General features: G+C 43.3%; 1 protein-coding gene across 8 annotated transcripts in view; it reads left to right on the top strand.

Moving 5' to 3' along the window:
* Positions 1–13,239, top strand: part of LOC147027221 (AP2-associated protein kinase 1-like) — a 186,925-nt gene that overhangs the window by 150,094 nt on the left and 23,592 nt on the right. For 2 of the 8 annotated variants that reach the window (XM_085883470.1, XM_085883469.1), the window contains exon 15: positions 56–184. In XM_085883470.1, coding sequence (XP_085739596.1) covers positions 56–184 — 129 coding nt within the window. Of the gene's footprint in view, positions 1–55; positions 185–7,935; positions 8,047–8,468; positions 8,631–9,263; positions 9,354–13,239 lie in introns of all 8 variants that reach the window. The other 6 variants (XM_085883462.1, XM_085883464.1, XM_085883465.1 and 3 more) reach the window with 6 other exon arrangements.

The following is a 13,239-nucleotide window of genomic DNA, read 5'->3' as shown; positions in this document are numbered from 1 at the left end:
TTTCATAATGGATATAAATGTTGGGCTTTGAACATTTGTCACCTTTTCAATCCAGGCCTGGGAAAGCAAGGAGGTTTGCCACAAATGCCTGAAGATAGCCTCATTCCTGGATTGAAACCACCACAGACAAGGCCTCTTTCCCAGATGGACCTCTTTGGTGCCATCCCCTTCATTGCCAAACCAGGTAACCGAACATTATTGGAAGGGTCCATCATGAATACTTTTCATTAATCATACTTTTTGTACTTTTGTAATCATAATCGTACTTTTTTTTCAGGCCGTTTGTGATGTAATTTAAGATTGTTGAATACATCTTCTCGATGTCACAACTGTCATAAGCATGGGTTTGCTTTAACCAGGGTGGCTTGCACAGAGGTCTGACTATAAGTAAACATGCAATATTAAAATATGCACTGTAGCACTTAATGCAGTGTAATAGTCGACAAAACCCTGCAAACACTTCTCGAATCGCACTGCCGTAAAACCTAAAAGCACCTGCTTTGTTAGGGGACTATTCGTGCTGTGCAAAATCATGACGTGCCATTGTCTTTGGTCACTTAACCCTCCGTGAGCAGGACGGAAGCTTCACGGGTCAACTTTCATTGATTTTCGAAGCTATATGCCATACGTACATGTACATTATTGCTCATATCTCAGAAACTATTGGAGTGTCCATCACAAAATTTATGTGGAAGCTTCTTGACATCATAAGGTACCTCTGGGATGAATTTGAGGAAATTTGAAGGATACATTTTTTGGGGGATTCACGATTGAAGTTTATATTTTGTGATAACTTTTTTGTGGTTGGAGGTAGGAAAATGTTGCCCAAACAAATTCATAGGGCATGAAAATACCTTTAAAATGACACCAAAACCAGCTCTTGAGGTGTTATACTTTTAGAGATATGGCCATTTGAATTCGCGACGTCATGCTAATTAGTCCAAAGTTCGTTCGTCTGTATCTCACCAATTAAGAGGCTGTTAGCAAAAATATTTGAGTTCTTGCCGTTTTTCATGGGTCCCAATTGGTTCCCAAAGTTTTACAAAAATCTGAGAGATGACGGCAGATTCTTTGATGATTTGACATGGAATGACCCTCGTAGAAGACAGAAAAATCACCGACTTGCCTGGAGAGAGACAGAGACAGAGACCCAAAGACTCAGCCTCATCACAGAAGATACCAATGATCCTAAATGCCTTGGTTTCCACAGCGTGAAGCCAAGAATGGTGAGAGGCGGGAGCACCAGCCCAGAGGGGAGAGCAGTACTCCATCAGGCTATGGACGAAAGCTTTGTATGTGGTCAGAAGCTCAGGTGTGCCAAGGAAGTACTTTGCATGATGGAGGATGCCCAGTCAATGGCTGGCTTTAGAGGCCAGCTTGGAAATGTGGCTTTCCCAGGAAAGATCATGGCAGATGGTGAGACCCAAATGCTTGAATGAAAGGACTTCTTCAAGAAGATTGTTGAGAAAGTAGATTGGGGGGGGGGGGGGATTCTAGACAGTCCTTTTGGAGAGTGTATGAGATTTGTCAGGATTGAAAGACATGTTCCAAGTGTTGAACCAGCTCGTGATTTTATCCAGATCTACAGAGAGAGAAGAGAGTGCTGCTTGCCGATCTGAGGGATCACAGATGGTACGGCAGAGGTTGGAGACAACAGCGAAGAGATAGAGGATTTTCCAGACAGTCGGAGAGATGATCGATGAAAACCAGAAAAAGCACAGGGGCCAGCACACTGCCGTGAGGAAACCCTGGACAGGAAGAGGGGTTGAGAGAATTCCATTGAAGGCCACGTGCTCGCTGTGACAAGATAGGAAATCTGCGAGCCATGATTGGAGATGTCCTTGGAAACTATAGGAAGAGAGTTTGGTGAACATGGCGGGGTGCCAGAGCGTATCAAAAGCACAAGATATATGTAGGAGATGGCTCTGATTTTACGCCTGGCATTGAGGATCTCCATCCATTGTTGAGAAAGCAGGTGCAGCAAGACCAGGGTAGAGTGACCTGGTCTGAATCTAAATTTATCAGAAATCATGCCATTGGAGAAGAGGAAGGATTTAATATCTGAAGCGATGATGGATTCCATAACCTTGCTGATGACTGGGAGAGGGCTGATTGGTCTGTAGTTGCAGGGAACTGTTTTTGCACCTTTTTTAGGCAGATAAGAGTGATAATCTTTGTTCTATTCACCATTTCATTCGCTCAAGATCATCTGCCATACTGTTTGGAAATAAGCAGAGAGGCTGAGCAAGAGCAGCAGAGCAGGTTCTTGGACACGTGGGCTGAGGCCGTCTGGACCGGTTTCAGAATCAGTCGAGGTTTGTAGCAAGTTCTTCACCTTGTCAGAAGAAAAGGACAAAGAGTCCAGGAACAGCTGGGTGTAACTGGGTAAGGTGGGTACAGAAAGTGATGGGTTTGGGACACAATCTTTAGAAGCAAACACAGAGTTTAGGCATTCAGCCTTTTTCCATGCATTGTCAGCTTTGCGGCCATTTGAGGTAAGGAGGGGATGGAGGTAGAACATACACAAGAAACAGACTTAATTAGATGTCACCAGGATTTTGAGGTGGGAGAGAGGTTTGAGAGTTCAGACTTGAGATTAGGAAAATGTTATTTCCTGGCTCTCCTGAGGATAGACACACACTTGTTCCGAGTTTTGTGGAAGGAACTGAGATTACCCTCAGTTGGGTTTGCCTTCTGTGTGGTGAAGGCAAGTTGTTTCACTACAACTGCCTCACCACAAGCTTCAGTGTACCTTCAGGAGGAGGGAGGGTATGATAACTGAAGATGAGATGGGATAAATCTGTGCATGAGAGAGAGCAAATTTCTTTGAATGAATTCCCAGGATGAGTTGATGTCGGAGAAAGTCGAGATGGGAGACCAGTTTAGAAGTTTGATGGCTGCTTGAAGTCCCTGCCAGTCGGCCTGAGTGAAATGCCAGAGTTGACGGCGCTGAGGTGGTTCTCCAATAATAGCTAGAGAGATGTCCACTTTGAAAAGCACGTGGTCAGATGAACGGATTTTTGCAGAGGAAGAACAGATATTTTCAGGGAAATTGGTCAAAAACAGGTCCAGTACCGTTGTTTGAGTTCCAGTTCGGGAAGTTGACCGAATGAGTCAGTCCCAATGAGTCGTAGAAATCTTGCTGAAGTGCCATGGCAAGTGAGAGAGGTACCCATACCCAGCCAAATGGCATGATGACAATTGAAGTCCCCACATATGAGGAAGAGAGTTGGGATGAGAGGATAGAAGTTAGTCCGTGTTTTCGGCGAGTGAGGTGTAAATGGTAATCACTGTTTTGTGGATTGTACAACACATATGAGGTGGGTGTGTAGGGGAAGCTGTAGCCAGAGGTATTCCTGGGGGTGTGGGGGAGTGAGGGCATTGCATGGAGAGTGTGGAGAAGAGTTTTTGATGAAGCGAGCAATAACTCCATCAGGACGAGGCTCAGGTCTGTCATACCGGAGGACAGAGTAACGAGGGGGTCAGAGACGTCTTGAGGGAGAAAATTTTCTGTTCAGCAGATTGTCTGGTTTGTCAGTGGCAACCTGTACGGAAAGATCAGACGAGGGAGAATGGGGAAGGTAGAGAGAGTTGTTGACAGTGTGGGTGATTTCAGAAGAGTTTGGGGGAGAGCGCTGGATTATGAGGAGAAAAGGCTCTGTGGTGATGGGATGAGGCACAGTGGGGAGTAATAAGAGAGGAGCAGAGGGAAGATGAAGATTGGAGGAGTTGGGGGGGGGTGACATGGAAGATAGCAGGGGAAGGGGGCAGCTTTGTGGATGAGAGGGGGGGACTTTGAGACGGGTGAGTGAGGGGGTGAGTGGGGAGAGTTGAGGGAGAAAGGTGAGGGGGGAGTTTTTGAGAGAGGTGAGAGGTGGGCTTGGAGGGAGAAGAGTGTGATGGTTGCTTTGAGAGTGAGGGGTGAGAGGGGTGAGTTGGCACTGAAATTGGAAAAAAAAGAATGGTTGATGGAAAGCGAACATTCATAGCAAACTGGGTGTTTTTTGAACGTTACACGATTTTGACTACCGGGGAAACCACGCCCTCGGCACATCTTGCTCGAACCGGGTCACTACCGACTGCGGTAATTCTAACTACCGACTTCCAACTCCGGTTTGGTTGCAGCCGAGCGGAAACTGCCAAAACCGTGCCGGCTGAAATTAACGATTGTCGGGGATAAAAACCCCGCCTAACCTCAGATCCGAACCATGCTGGACCAATTCAAGAAGGGACGGAAACGGACTGGGAGCATTTCTAACAAGTTTTATATACAGTAAATGAAAACACAAAGCAAGACTTAACGCGAATATGCAAGAAGTATTTGTGCATGGCTCACAAAGTGGGTATGCTGTGGTATGTTTGTGGGAAATTCCACATAAAACTATTATGAGGTATTTAGACAAACCATCAATGGTCAGAAATGAAAGTGGACATCTTGGGGAACCTGTAGAAACCGGCAATATCATACCCTCAATTTCCGTGTTTTATTAAAGATGAATTAAAGCAACAGAATATGGGTATTGTAACCTTAGAAATGTTACAGTTTGATTGGTAAAAAAAAATTTTTTACTGTATGTTTCTTATGTGACAGTTATTTTGAGTGTGGTGACTCAGAATGTGAACTTTGGCGTCTCTTTTATGTTTTGATGATGTTCTGTCTCCCAATTCGGGTTTTCTGGCATCTACCCTATCTGAAGAAATAATGGATTTGTACATAACGCTTCATGTCCACTGCATCGAGAAAAATAAGGAGTCCAGTGTTGATAATGTTTCATATGATTTTTATTCCAAATCTCCCTTAATTTCTTGCAAATATTACAGAGTCTAACGGCAGACAAATTTAGATCAAAATTGTGATCAGAAAAATAAAATTCGGACCGCAAGTCTTGATTTTCGTGTCAGTTCCGTTATGTACGAATCATCATCTCTTGCCAGACGCAAATAACGCTAGCATTAGAAAATCTTGCCGTCTTGCAAACTTCCCCAATTGATGGATATAATAGGCACTCGCGAGCGTGTCAGCAAATTTCCATTCACCGTGGAGCGCAGCATTTGTCTTCGTGTCCGTGTCTTTGCAAGAGCCATAATGTACGAATCCAGTGTGAGGATGCCGAGCCGAACGAGGTGACTCGCATTTGTCTGATAATTCTTCATTTTAACCAATGCGAGAATTTTTTGGTGCTTCCTTAAAATCCGAGAGGTAAGAAATATGTTTTTCTTTTCATGTTTGAAATGATTATTTTCAAAAGTTCGAAAGAAATAGATTCGATTTTAACGTTATTTTTCGCTTACAAGTGTGGTTTTCTTTGCTACTGAACTCGTCTGTGTTTTCTTCGTAATCTATAACATCGGACTCTCTCAAAATGTGTTGTTTTTTCTTTTTCCTGTCACATATTGAGCCTGTTTAAAAAGGCAGAGTAAAAATTATCTGTTTCTTATACCAAAATATAATATTTACTTTGTGTTTTTCATCTGATTCCGTACATAACGCTGATGCCAAGCTCGAAATTCTAATGTGTATTTACAGCGTTTTATATATTCAGTGGTAACTTTAAAACCGGACATGCGGCAGGTCAAAAAATTTAGATTTAGCTATTTGAATACATGCAGATTAACATAATGGGTTGCATTTCATGTTTCCCTAAACTTTTTTTTTTGCCCTTTGTGTAACAGTATGTGTACCCACTTTGTGAGCCATGCACATTCACAATGATCTAAAAACACTTATTCGGTTCTACTTAAAGACTGGCTCACACGCAGACACACACAAAATGAAAAGAAACCCAGAGTCTTAATTGGACCCTTGCAGCCGTGGAGAGAGACGCTGGGGGCCAGAGTTCAGTGGTGTACCTGACCGTCGGAGGAAGGGCATGCTCTGCGATGCGGCACCTGACAATGGTCGCTGGTTTGGTCCCCAGTCGCACATGTGGGACTCGAGGTTCGTGGAGGAGCGCGGGTGGTGAATGCCCGGGGTCCACGGAGGGGGGTCAGGGTCGCTCTTCCCTTCCTCGTAGAGGGCCAGCAGAGACAGGTTTGCCGCCTCGACGCCCACCAAAAACTCTCCAAGACCCCCAAAAGACCCCAAGACCTCAAAAAGACCACCTGCCTCAGAGAGTGCTCGGGAATTTATGGACCTCCCTCAGCAGGGAGCGGCCTTGGTGAACACACCTCGCTGTCCGCCTCTGATTGGACAGGTCCTACGGCCCACCTTTCCGGGGCGGGGCCTTGGCCCCTGCCGGAAACCCCAGCCACTCCTCCACGCGGGCCCACACTCGAGTAACAGTGTCAACGCCGCAACGGCCCCTGCCGGGGAACCCCAGCCAGTCTGCCACATGGGTTCATATTTGATGAGTCACAGTATCAATGTTGCACAGGCCGTCTTGCAAGAGTTACAACGGTTGTGGAAGGAACGTTGGTGGAAGTGGCAAGGAACGGCTACAAGACCCTGCCTTGACAAGTCAGAGTGCTTGTAGACAGCGGGTGGGTAGTGGATCGTGATGGGGAATGGAATGGTTGTTGGTTGTTCGTTGGATGTAAAGATTTAATAACCTAACTAAAAAGAAATCGCAATGCACGCCTTTGATTCTCCCACTAGACAAAAGGAAGGGGATCTGACGACACACATACTTAACAACATAACTTACTTTTGGGACATCTGTATGTTGAATGCAAATGGTTTCCAGATCTGTAACACACACACACACACACACACACACACACACACACACACACACACACACACACACACACACACACACACACACACACACACACACACACACACACACACACACACACACACACACACACACACACACACGCACACACAGCACTGATCTGTTTTACATGGCATATATGGTATGTATGAATTTACTAAGTGACCTGCCAGCCCCGCATGTTCCCAAAGGAACACGGAAAGCTATTGTAACGGTGCTACATGTCAGTGAGTGAGTCTGCAAAGGTTCTCAGATCTATTATTATCTATATATCCCGACGAGACTCGGCATTGTTATCCCCACACTTTAAAAAAAAATAAAAGAAGTCGGGGGGGGGGGGTGACTTTGTAATCGGCTCCCTCTGTCCGTCTATCCGTCACGTAATGTCATCCTGAATGATTGTACAGAAATTCACCAAACTTGGTAGTTATGATCACAACATGGCAAGAATGTGTGAGAGCAGTATCATTTTTGTCCCCACCCCTGGGGCCAAGGGGGTGAGGTCAAAAGGTAAAATGCCAAAAAAATGCAATTCTGGGCACATTTTAAACATTTTAAAATGAAACTTTGTACATTCAATCAACATTGGAGGACACACAATTTTTTGCAATTTTTTTCTTTGTGGGGGTGTGGGGGGGATTGGGACCTGGGTTAATGCCCCAGGGCATGTGGACTTCGGGAGACAGGGGTCAAAAGAGGTTATTTGTTTTTTTTAACTCAATATTTGATTTTATATTCGTTCATTCCTTGTGGAACTTTTTGCAATCTTTTCAAACTATTCTTTAGGTGGGAAGTGTGGGGATTTGCAATGGTGTGCTATCGACTTGGCTCCAGATTTATTTTATAATTACAAGTGACACTTGAGCCTTTGACATTAAAAAAAATCCCAAAAAGGAAGTACTGTACTGAAAATGTTCAGAAATATTTTGAGGATTTATCCAGTAGGTTGCAACTGTCCCAAAGCTACTAAATGACAGGTTTTCCAACCCAAGGTAAGCTGGTACCAATACTTGGCAATGTTGTTGTTTTATTTTTTTGTAAACATTTTATGAACAGCAGTGCTGTTATGCAAGCTTGGGTGTAAAGCCTAAAACAAACGGAATGTTGGTGTCACAGGTGTTATGTCACTCTTTTGGGTCTTCAGGTAGACAGAATGTCAGTAGGTAACCCTTTATCTTCACTTTCATTCCGTCTGTCTTCACGGCTTGACTGTTTGCAGATCTGGCGGCTGCAGATTGTCCTTTGCTGCTTTCAATTTCTCCTTCTCCTTCCTCTTCCTTTGCTGATACTTCTGATCCTTTTTCTCTTCTGCCCAATTCTGAGCAGCCAGGTAAAGGAAAACCCATGTAATACTTTGAATGATCCTTCGTTTCCTCTGCTGATTGCAGTTTGATTTGGTGGTTTATTTTCTGCAAAATCTGTGCATTTTTACTTTCCAAGTTGCTAATCGTGAAGGAACTTTTCATTTGTGAGGTTAATCGTTGTTGTTGTTGTGTATTGGGTGTATTTTTTTCTTTTGTCGTATGTTTGTGTGCATGTGCTCGCATGTCTGCCGATCTTAGTTCTTGCTGTATTTTCTTCCTTTTTTATGTGCTTCGCTGCTTTGCAATGCCTTTTGGGTGATGGCATGCAGTGCAATCGTTTTAAACATTTTATATGGCTTGGTAACTATCTTGAGTAACAAACTATGCTGGTTTGCTAGTCGGGGTGAGCTTGTACCTTTATCTCGGCATCCTGCCGGCTTGGTGCTAGGTCTGGCCACTCTCTGCCCGACCTCGGCCTGCACTCGAGCTCCCGGCAGCCTCATCCCCGAAAAGCTCATTCAAGGCTTGAAAACGCCAGAGATGCCTCTTTTGCTGTCTGATATCTTGCTTCCTGCTGACCCCTTCGCCAGTCCGAGCAACGGGTTGCCGGGTAACGTAGTGAGCTGTAACTTTTTATTTTGGACCAGAGGAAAGCAATTTGGACAATCCTGTTTACAACATTATTTCTTTTCTACTAATCTGCCCCCACCCCTTCCTCCCCCCACACCCTTTCCTTTCCTTCACTCCCAGTTTTGCTTTGGGTCAGTTATTGGGGTGGGGAGGGTAGTTGAATTAGGAAACAACATTGTGAACATGAAGGGAATGGGGAATGATGTGGTTTGAGTTGCGGAGAAGTTTGAAGACATGGAAGGATGTTTGATAGAAATAGCGAGAAAGGCGGGAAATGGTGAGTACCTAGCTTAAGGATAGAAGGGTGGTCTTCGACCTTTACCTAGCACTTCAGATCACCACAGATCAACTGATGTTACAATTGAGAGACAGGCAAGTTGTCTTCCTCGAAGTGGCATTTTATACAGATTGAAACACGAATGCTCTACTTCGTGCATTCCAATCGAGGTTTTGATGGACAATTTTTTTATATTTAACTTGTATTACTTACTTGGAAGTCTGCTGTTTGATACTAACCCCTCCACTAAAATATTTCTTCTTTTCCACCGTCCTCATTTCCTTGCTTCCTTGAATAACACATCCGCCGTAACTACAATCCTTGACACATTGATAGCGGATGTGGTCCGATGCGACGAGGAGGTCTCCGAAAGCAAAGATTCCGAGTTTGATCCCATTCCACTGCCAGCACGTAAAAACAGTCCCAGTAAGTGGAGAAACGTGCGTCTTATCTATTAATGGACCAAGAAGAACACCAGTGATGAAAACAGTACGACTTCCATCAATAAACAGATTTCTGATATTCGGTGTTTACACAATTGTAATTTCACTTCACATTTATTTTCAGGGGGACACAGCACCAGGAACAAATGTTTGCTCGTCAATCTGTTGGTTTGCTTCTCTTAGTTGTTACTGTCGATTCAAAACCATGTACCACATGTACGTCTTGTGTGTTTGAGATTATTTTTCCCCAGTCATCACAAGCCTGTCATTCTTTCTTGCCACTTCCCTTTGGTGGTGTTGGTGTAAAATTGTAATATATATTCTGCATGTATAGTTAATTTTTAATCCCTCATTTTAATATTCTGCATGCTGTTAACTCAAGCCTCTCATTCGGTGGTTGCATGAGGTTATGCAAAAGTTATTCAATATCTTCATGATGTCATGTAAGTTGGGGAACTGATGTAATGAGGCAATGACTCGAAAGCCAAAGATGTTGCGGGTCTGACATGGAGCACAGAATGCAAACCTGGGCCTAATGATCAGCCATTAAAGGCCCTGTCACACCTTGACGATTTAGCCAGCGTATGCCTGACGTATGAAAAATTTGGCTAAAACGCTGGCACACGTCGAATACGTTATGGGTGAGTTTGTATACGTTCAGAGCACGCTGGCATACGTCGTAGTATGCTGGCATATGTTGTAGTACGCCGAGCTGTTAGACAAATTTTCCATGCTTGAAATTTTTCGACGTATGACACACATGTTCTGCATTACGCTGGCCATAAGTTGTAGGCACGTTACGCGATCGTTGACACACGTCGACACACATTACTTGTAAGTTACTCATAAGTCGAAACACGTCGAGGTAATGTTTAGCGTACCCGAAACTTATTTCAAACCTATGAGTAACGTATTGTAGGCACGTTACGCAATCGTTGACACACGTGGACACACGTTACTTGTACGTTCCTCATAAATCGAAACGCGTTAAGGTAATGGTTAGCGTCAGTGTTCCAGACTCCCTGGTTTTTTTTTTTTTCTTCGCTATGACGGTGATGTTGACAATTCGATTTCTAGTGCGGTTATTATTTAAATCGTTGAGCGGCAGCCTATTAATTATATTATATTATAACCACACTTGAAATCGAAGTGTCAATATCACCGTCATACCGAAGAAAAAAAAAAAAAAACCAGGGAGTCTGGAACACTGACGCTAACCATTACCTTAACGTGTTTCGACTTATGAGTAATGTACAAATAACGTGTGTTGACGTGTGTCAACGATCGCGTCACGTGCCTACAACACGTTACTCATAGGTTAGAAATAAGTTTAGGGTACGCTAACCATTACCTCGACGTGTTTCGCCTAATGAGCAACGTACAAGTAACGTGTGTCAACGATCGCGTAACGTGCCTACAACTTATGGCCAGCGTATGCGGAGCGTGTGTCATACGCCGAGTACGTCGAGAAATTTTCAACATGCTGAAAATTTCTCAACGTACTCGGCGTATGACGACGTATGCCAGCGTACTACGACGTATGCCAGTGTACTCTTAACGTATACAAAACTTACCCATAATGTATTCGACGTGTGCCAGCTTGGTTCGGCAAATTTTTCATACGTCGGCATACGGTGGCGAAAACGTCAAGGTGTGACAGCAGCTTCACACTTCAATGTCTAGTGCGGTTATGATTTGAACCGTCGAGCCGTAGCCTATTAATAGCTTACGCCACGTGATCGTCGGCGATACGCTGCCGCGCTATGCATAAGTTAGACTATCGTTGGGCATAGGTTGTGAACGCCGCCAACACGCTCAGCATTCGTTGGTATAAGTTATCTATATGTGACTGAAACGTTCTGTGTATGTTACTAATACGTTATGCATACGTCCAACACGTTATTATACGCCCAAAACTTTTTTTAAAAACATCAATATTTCAGCGTACGCCAGCGTTTTACATACATTTTGAGACCTTGCCATACGCTGGCTAAAACGTCAAGGTGTGACAGCCCCTTAACCTAATTTCTCTTTTCATTCATGATGAGGCAGAGGGTCTGCAGTTGATCTATACATGAGGCCGTGTTGAAAGGTAATGCCTCCTCTTCTTTTTCTCCAAAACGGGTAAATATATTTGAATGAAACAAAGCACAGTCTGCACATTAGTTCTTCCCACCACTGGGTGCGATGTTTCGTGATTCTCACACGAGATGTCTCGGTGCTGCGTTAGTCAAGCTGACAAAGGGCACAACCTTGTCAGGGATATGAAGTGCTGAAGATGAGAGTTGGGGTGACTGGATATGAATTTGGTGTGCCATGATGATCCTGAGAGGAGGAGACTGTCTACGGAATACCGCCACATAGGATCGCCAGCCTCGAGTTGGCTCCATCAGATTTTCATCTCTTCCCCAAACTTGAGGAACACCTTGGTGGAGAACTTTTTTCTTTTTTTTTTTTCTTTTTTCCAGCGATGATGCCAAGGCCTCTGAGGCACACGTTAAGTCAGCAGAACGCAGTTATATCATGACAGCATCACAACACAACTTGAAAGTTGGGAGCAACGTGTGGACCGCAGTGGTGATTATGTTGATAAATAAACATGCACCATGGTGGAATGATTGCTGTTAGTATCTGTTTTTTTTTCATTTGATGATCTTTATCTGTTTTGGAGAAAAAGAAAAAGAAGGCTTTCATTTCAACATTCATATATATATATATATATATATATATATATATATATATATATATATATATATATATATATATATATATATATATATATATATATATATATATATATATATAGTCATGCGCCACTTAACGACGGGGTTACGTTCTGAGAAACGCGTCGTAAAGCGACGTCATCATTGTGCGAACATCATTTTTTTTTTTTTCGTTTTCGAACATCGTACTTACACAAACCTACACACCTAGGCTATATGGTAGAGCCTATTGCTCCTCGGATACAAACCTGTACAGCATGTTACTGTACTGAATACTGTCAGCAATTGTAACATGCATCCAAGAGAGACGAAGACTCGTTAGTTTTACCTTTGTGCTGTTCATGATGGCCATCGGTGTTGTTAGCAGCAGCTTACAATCTCCTCTCGAATCGATTCTAGAAAGATGAATAAATAGCGTTTGGATTTTATAAATACATAATCATTGCATCGATGTTATAATTTAGAAATGAAGAAACGAGCTCCTGTCAATTGTGATATATATTTTCGGAACAGTGTGATTGTTTTAACAACATGAAAAGCTTCACCAAAAAGAAATATGTGTTTTAATTTCGACTAACAACAATTTATTCACGGAATTCTTCAATTCAAAGGTAATTTACTTGCTCGAAGGTAAACGTGCAAACATTGGTTCAGTTTGAAAGCCGATTTCCTTGAATCCCGATTTAGCACGACCCTGCTTTTTTCGCGGACATTTTATGGACCTCAACGATCGCATTGTAACAGAGCCGCACTGTCGTTTATTATTATGAAGTATTATGTACTGCACAGCGTACATAATTGTATGTGCTATTTTTATACGACTGACAGCGCGACGTCGGCTAGATCACTCGGCGATAGGAATTTTTCAGCTACTTATTTTTTTTTTTTTTTTTTTTTTTCAGAGCTGGCAGATCCATCGTATATGCGATCCGTCATTGCCCGGAACGTTGTTAAGCGGCGCATGACTTTATATATACTGTACATATTGTTACGAATTTGGGAATTCGATTGCACACAACATGCAGGTTCCTTTCGTCAGCGATGTCGATAAGTGCTTGTCCCTAGATAGCTCACCTTTCATTGTTTAAATGTTCAGAAATCGATTAGATGCGCTGCGGATCGATTTAATACTTAGTGAACGAACAA

Source organism: Eptatretus burgeri, chromosome 5 (assembly GCF_056783735.1).
Source record: "Eptatretus burgeri isolate ZD-2024b chromosome 5, Ebu_testis_v1, whole genome shotgun sequence".
NCBI classification, from domain to species: domain Eukaryota; kingdom Metazoa; phylum Chordata; class Myxini; order Myxiniformes; family Myxinidae; genus Eptatretus; species Eptatretus burgeri.
Note: the sequence above shows the minus strand (reverse complement) of the source record. Positions and strands in the feature narration are given on the sequence as shown.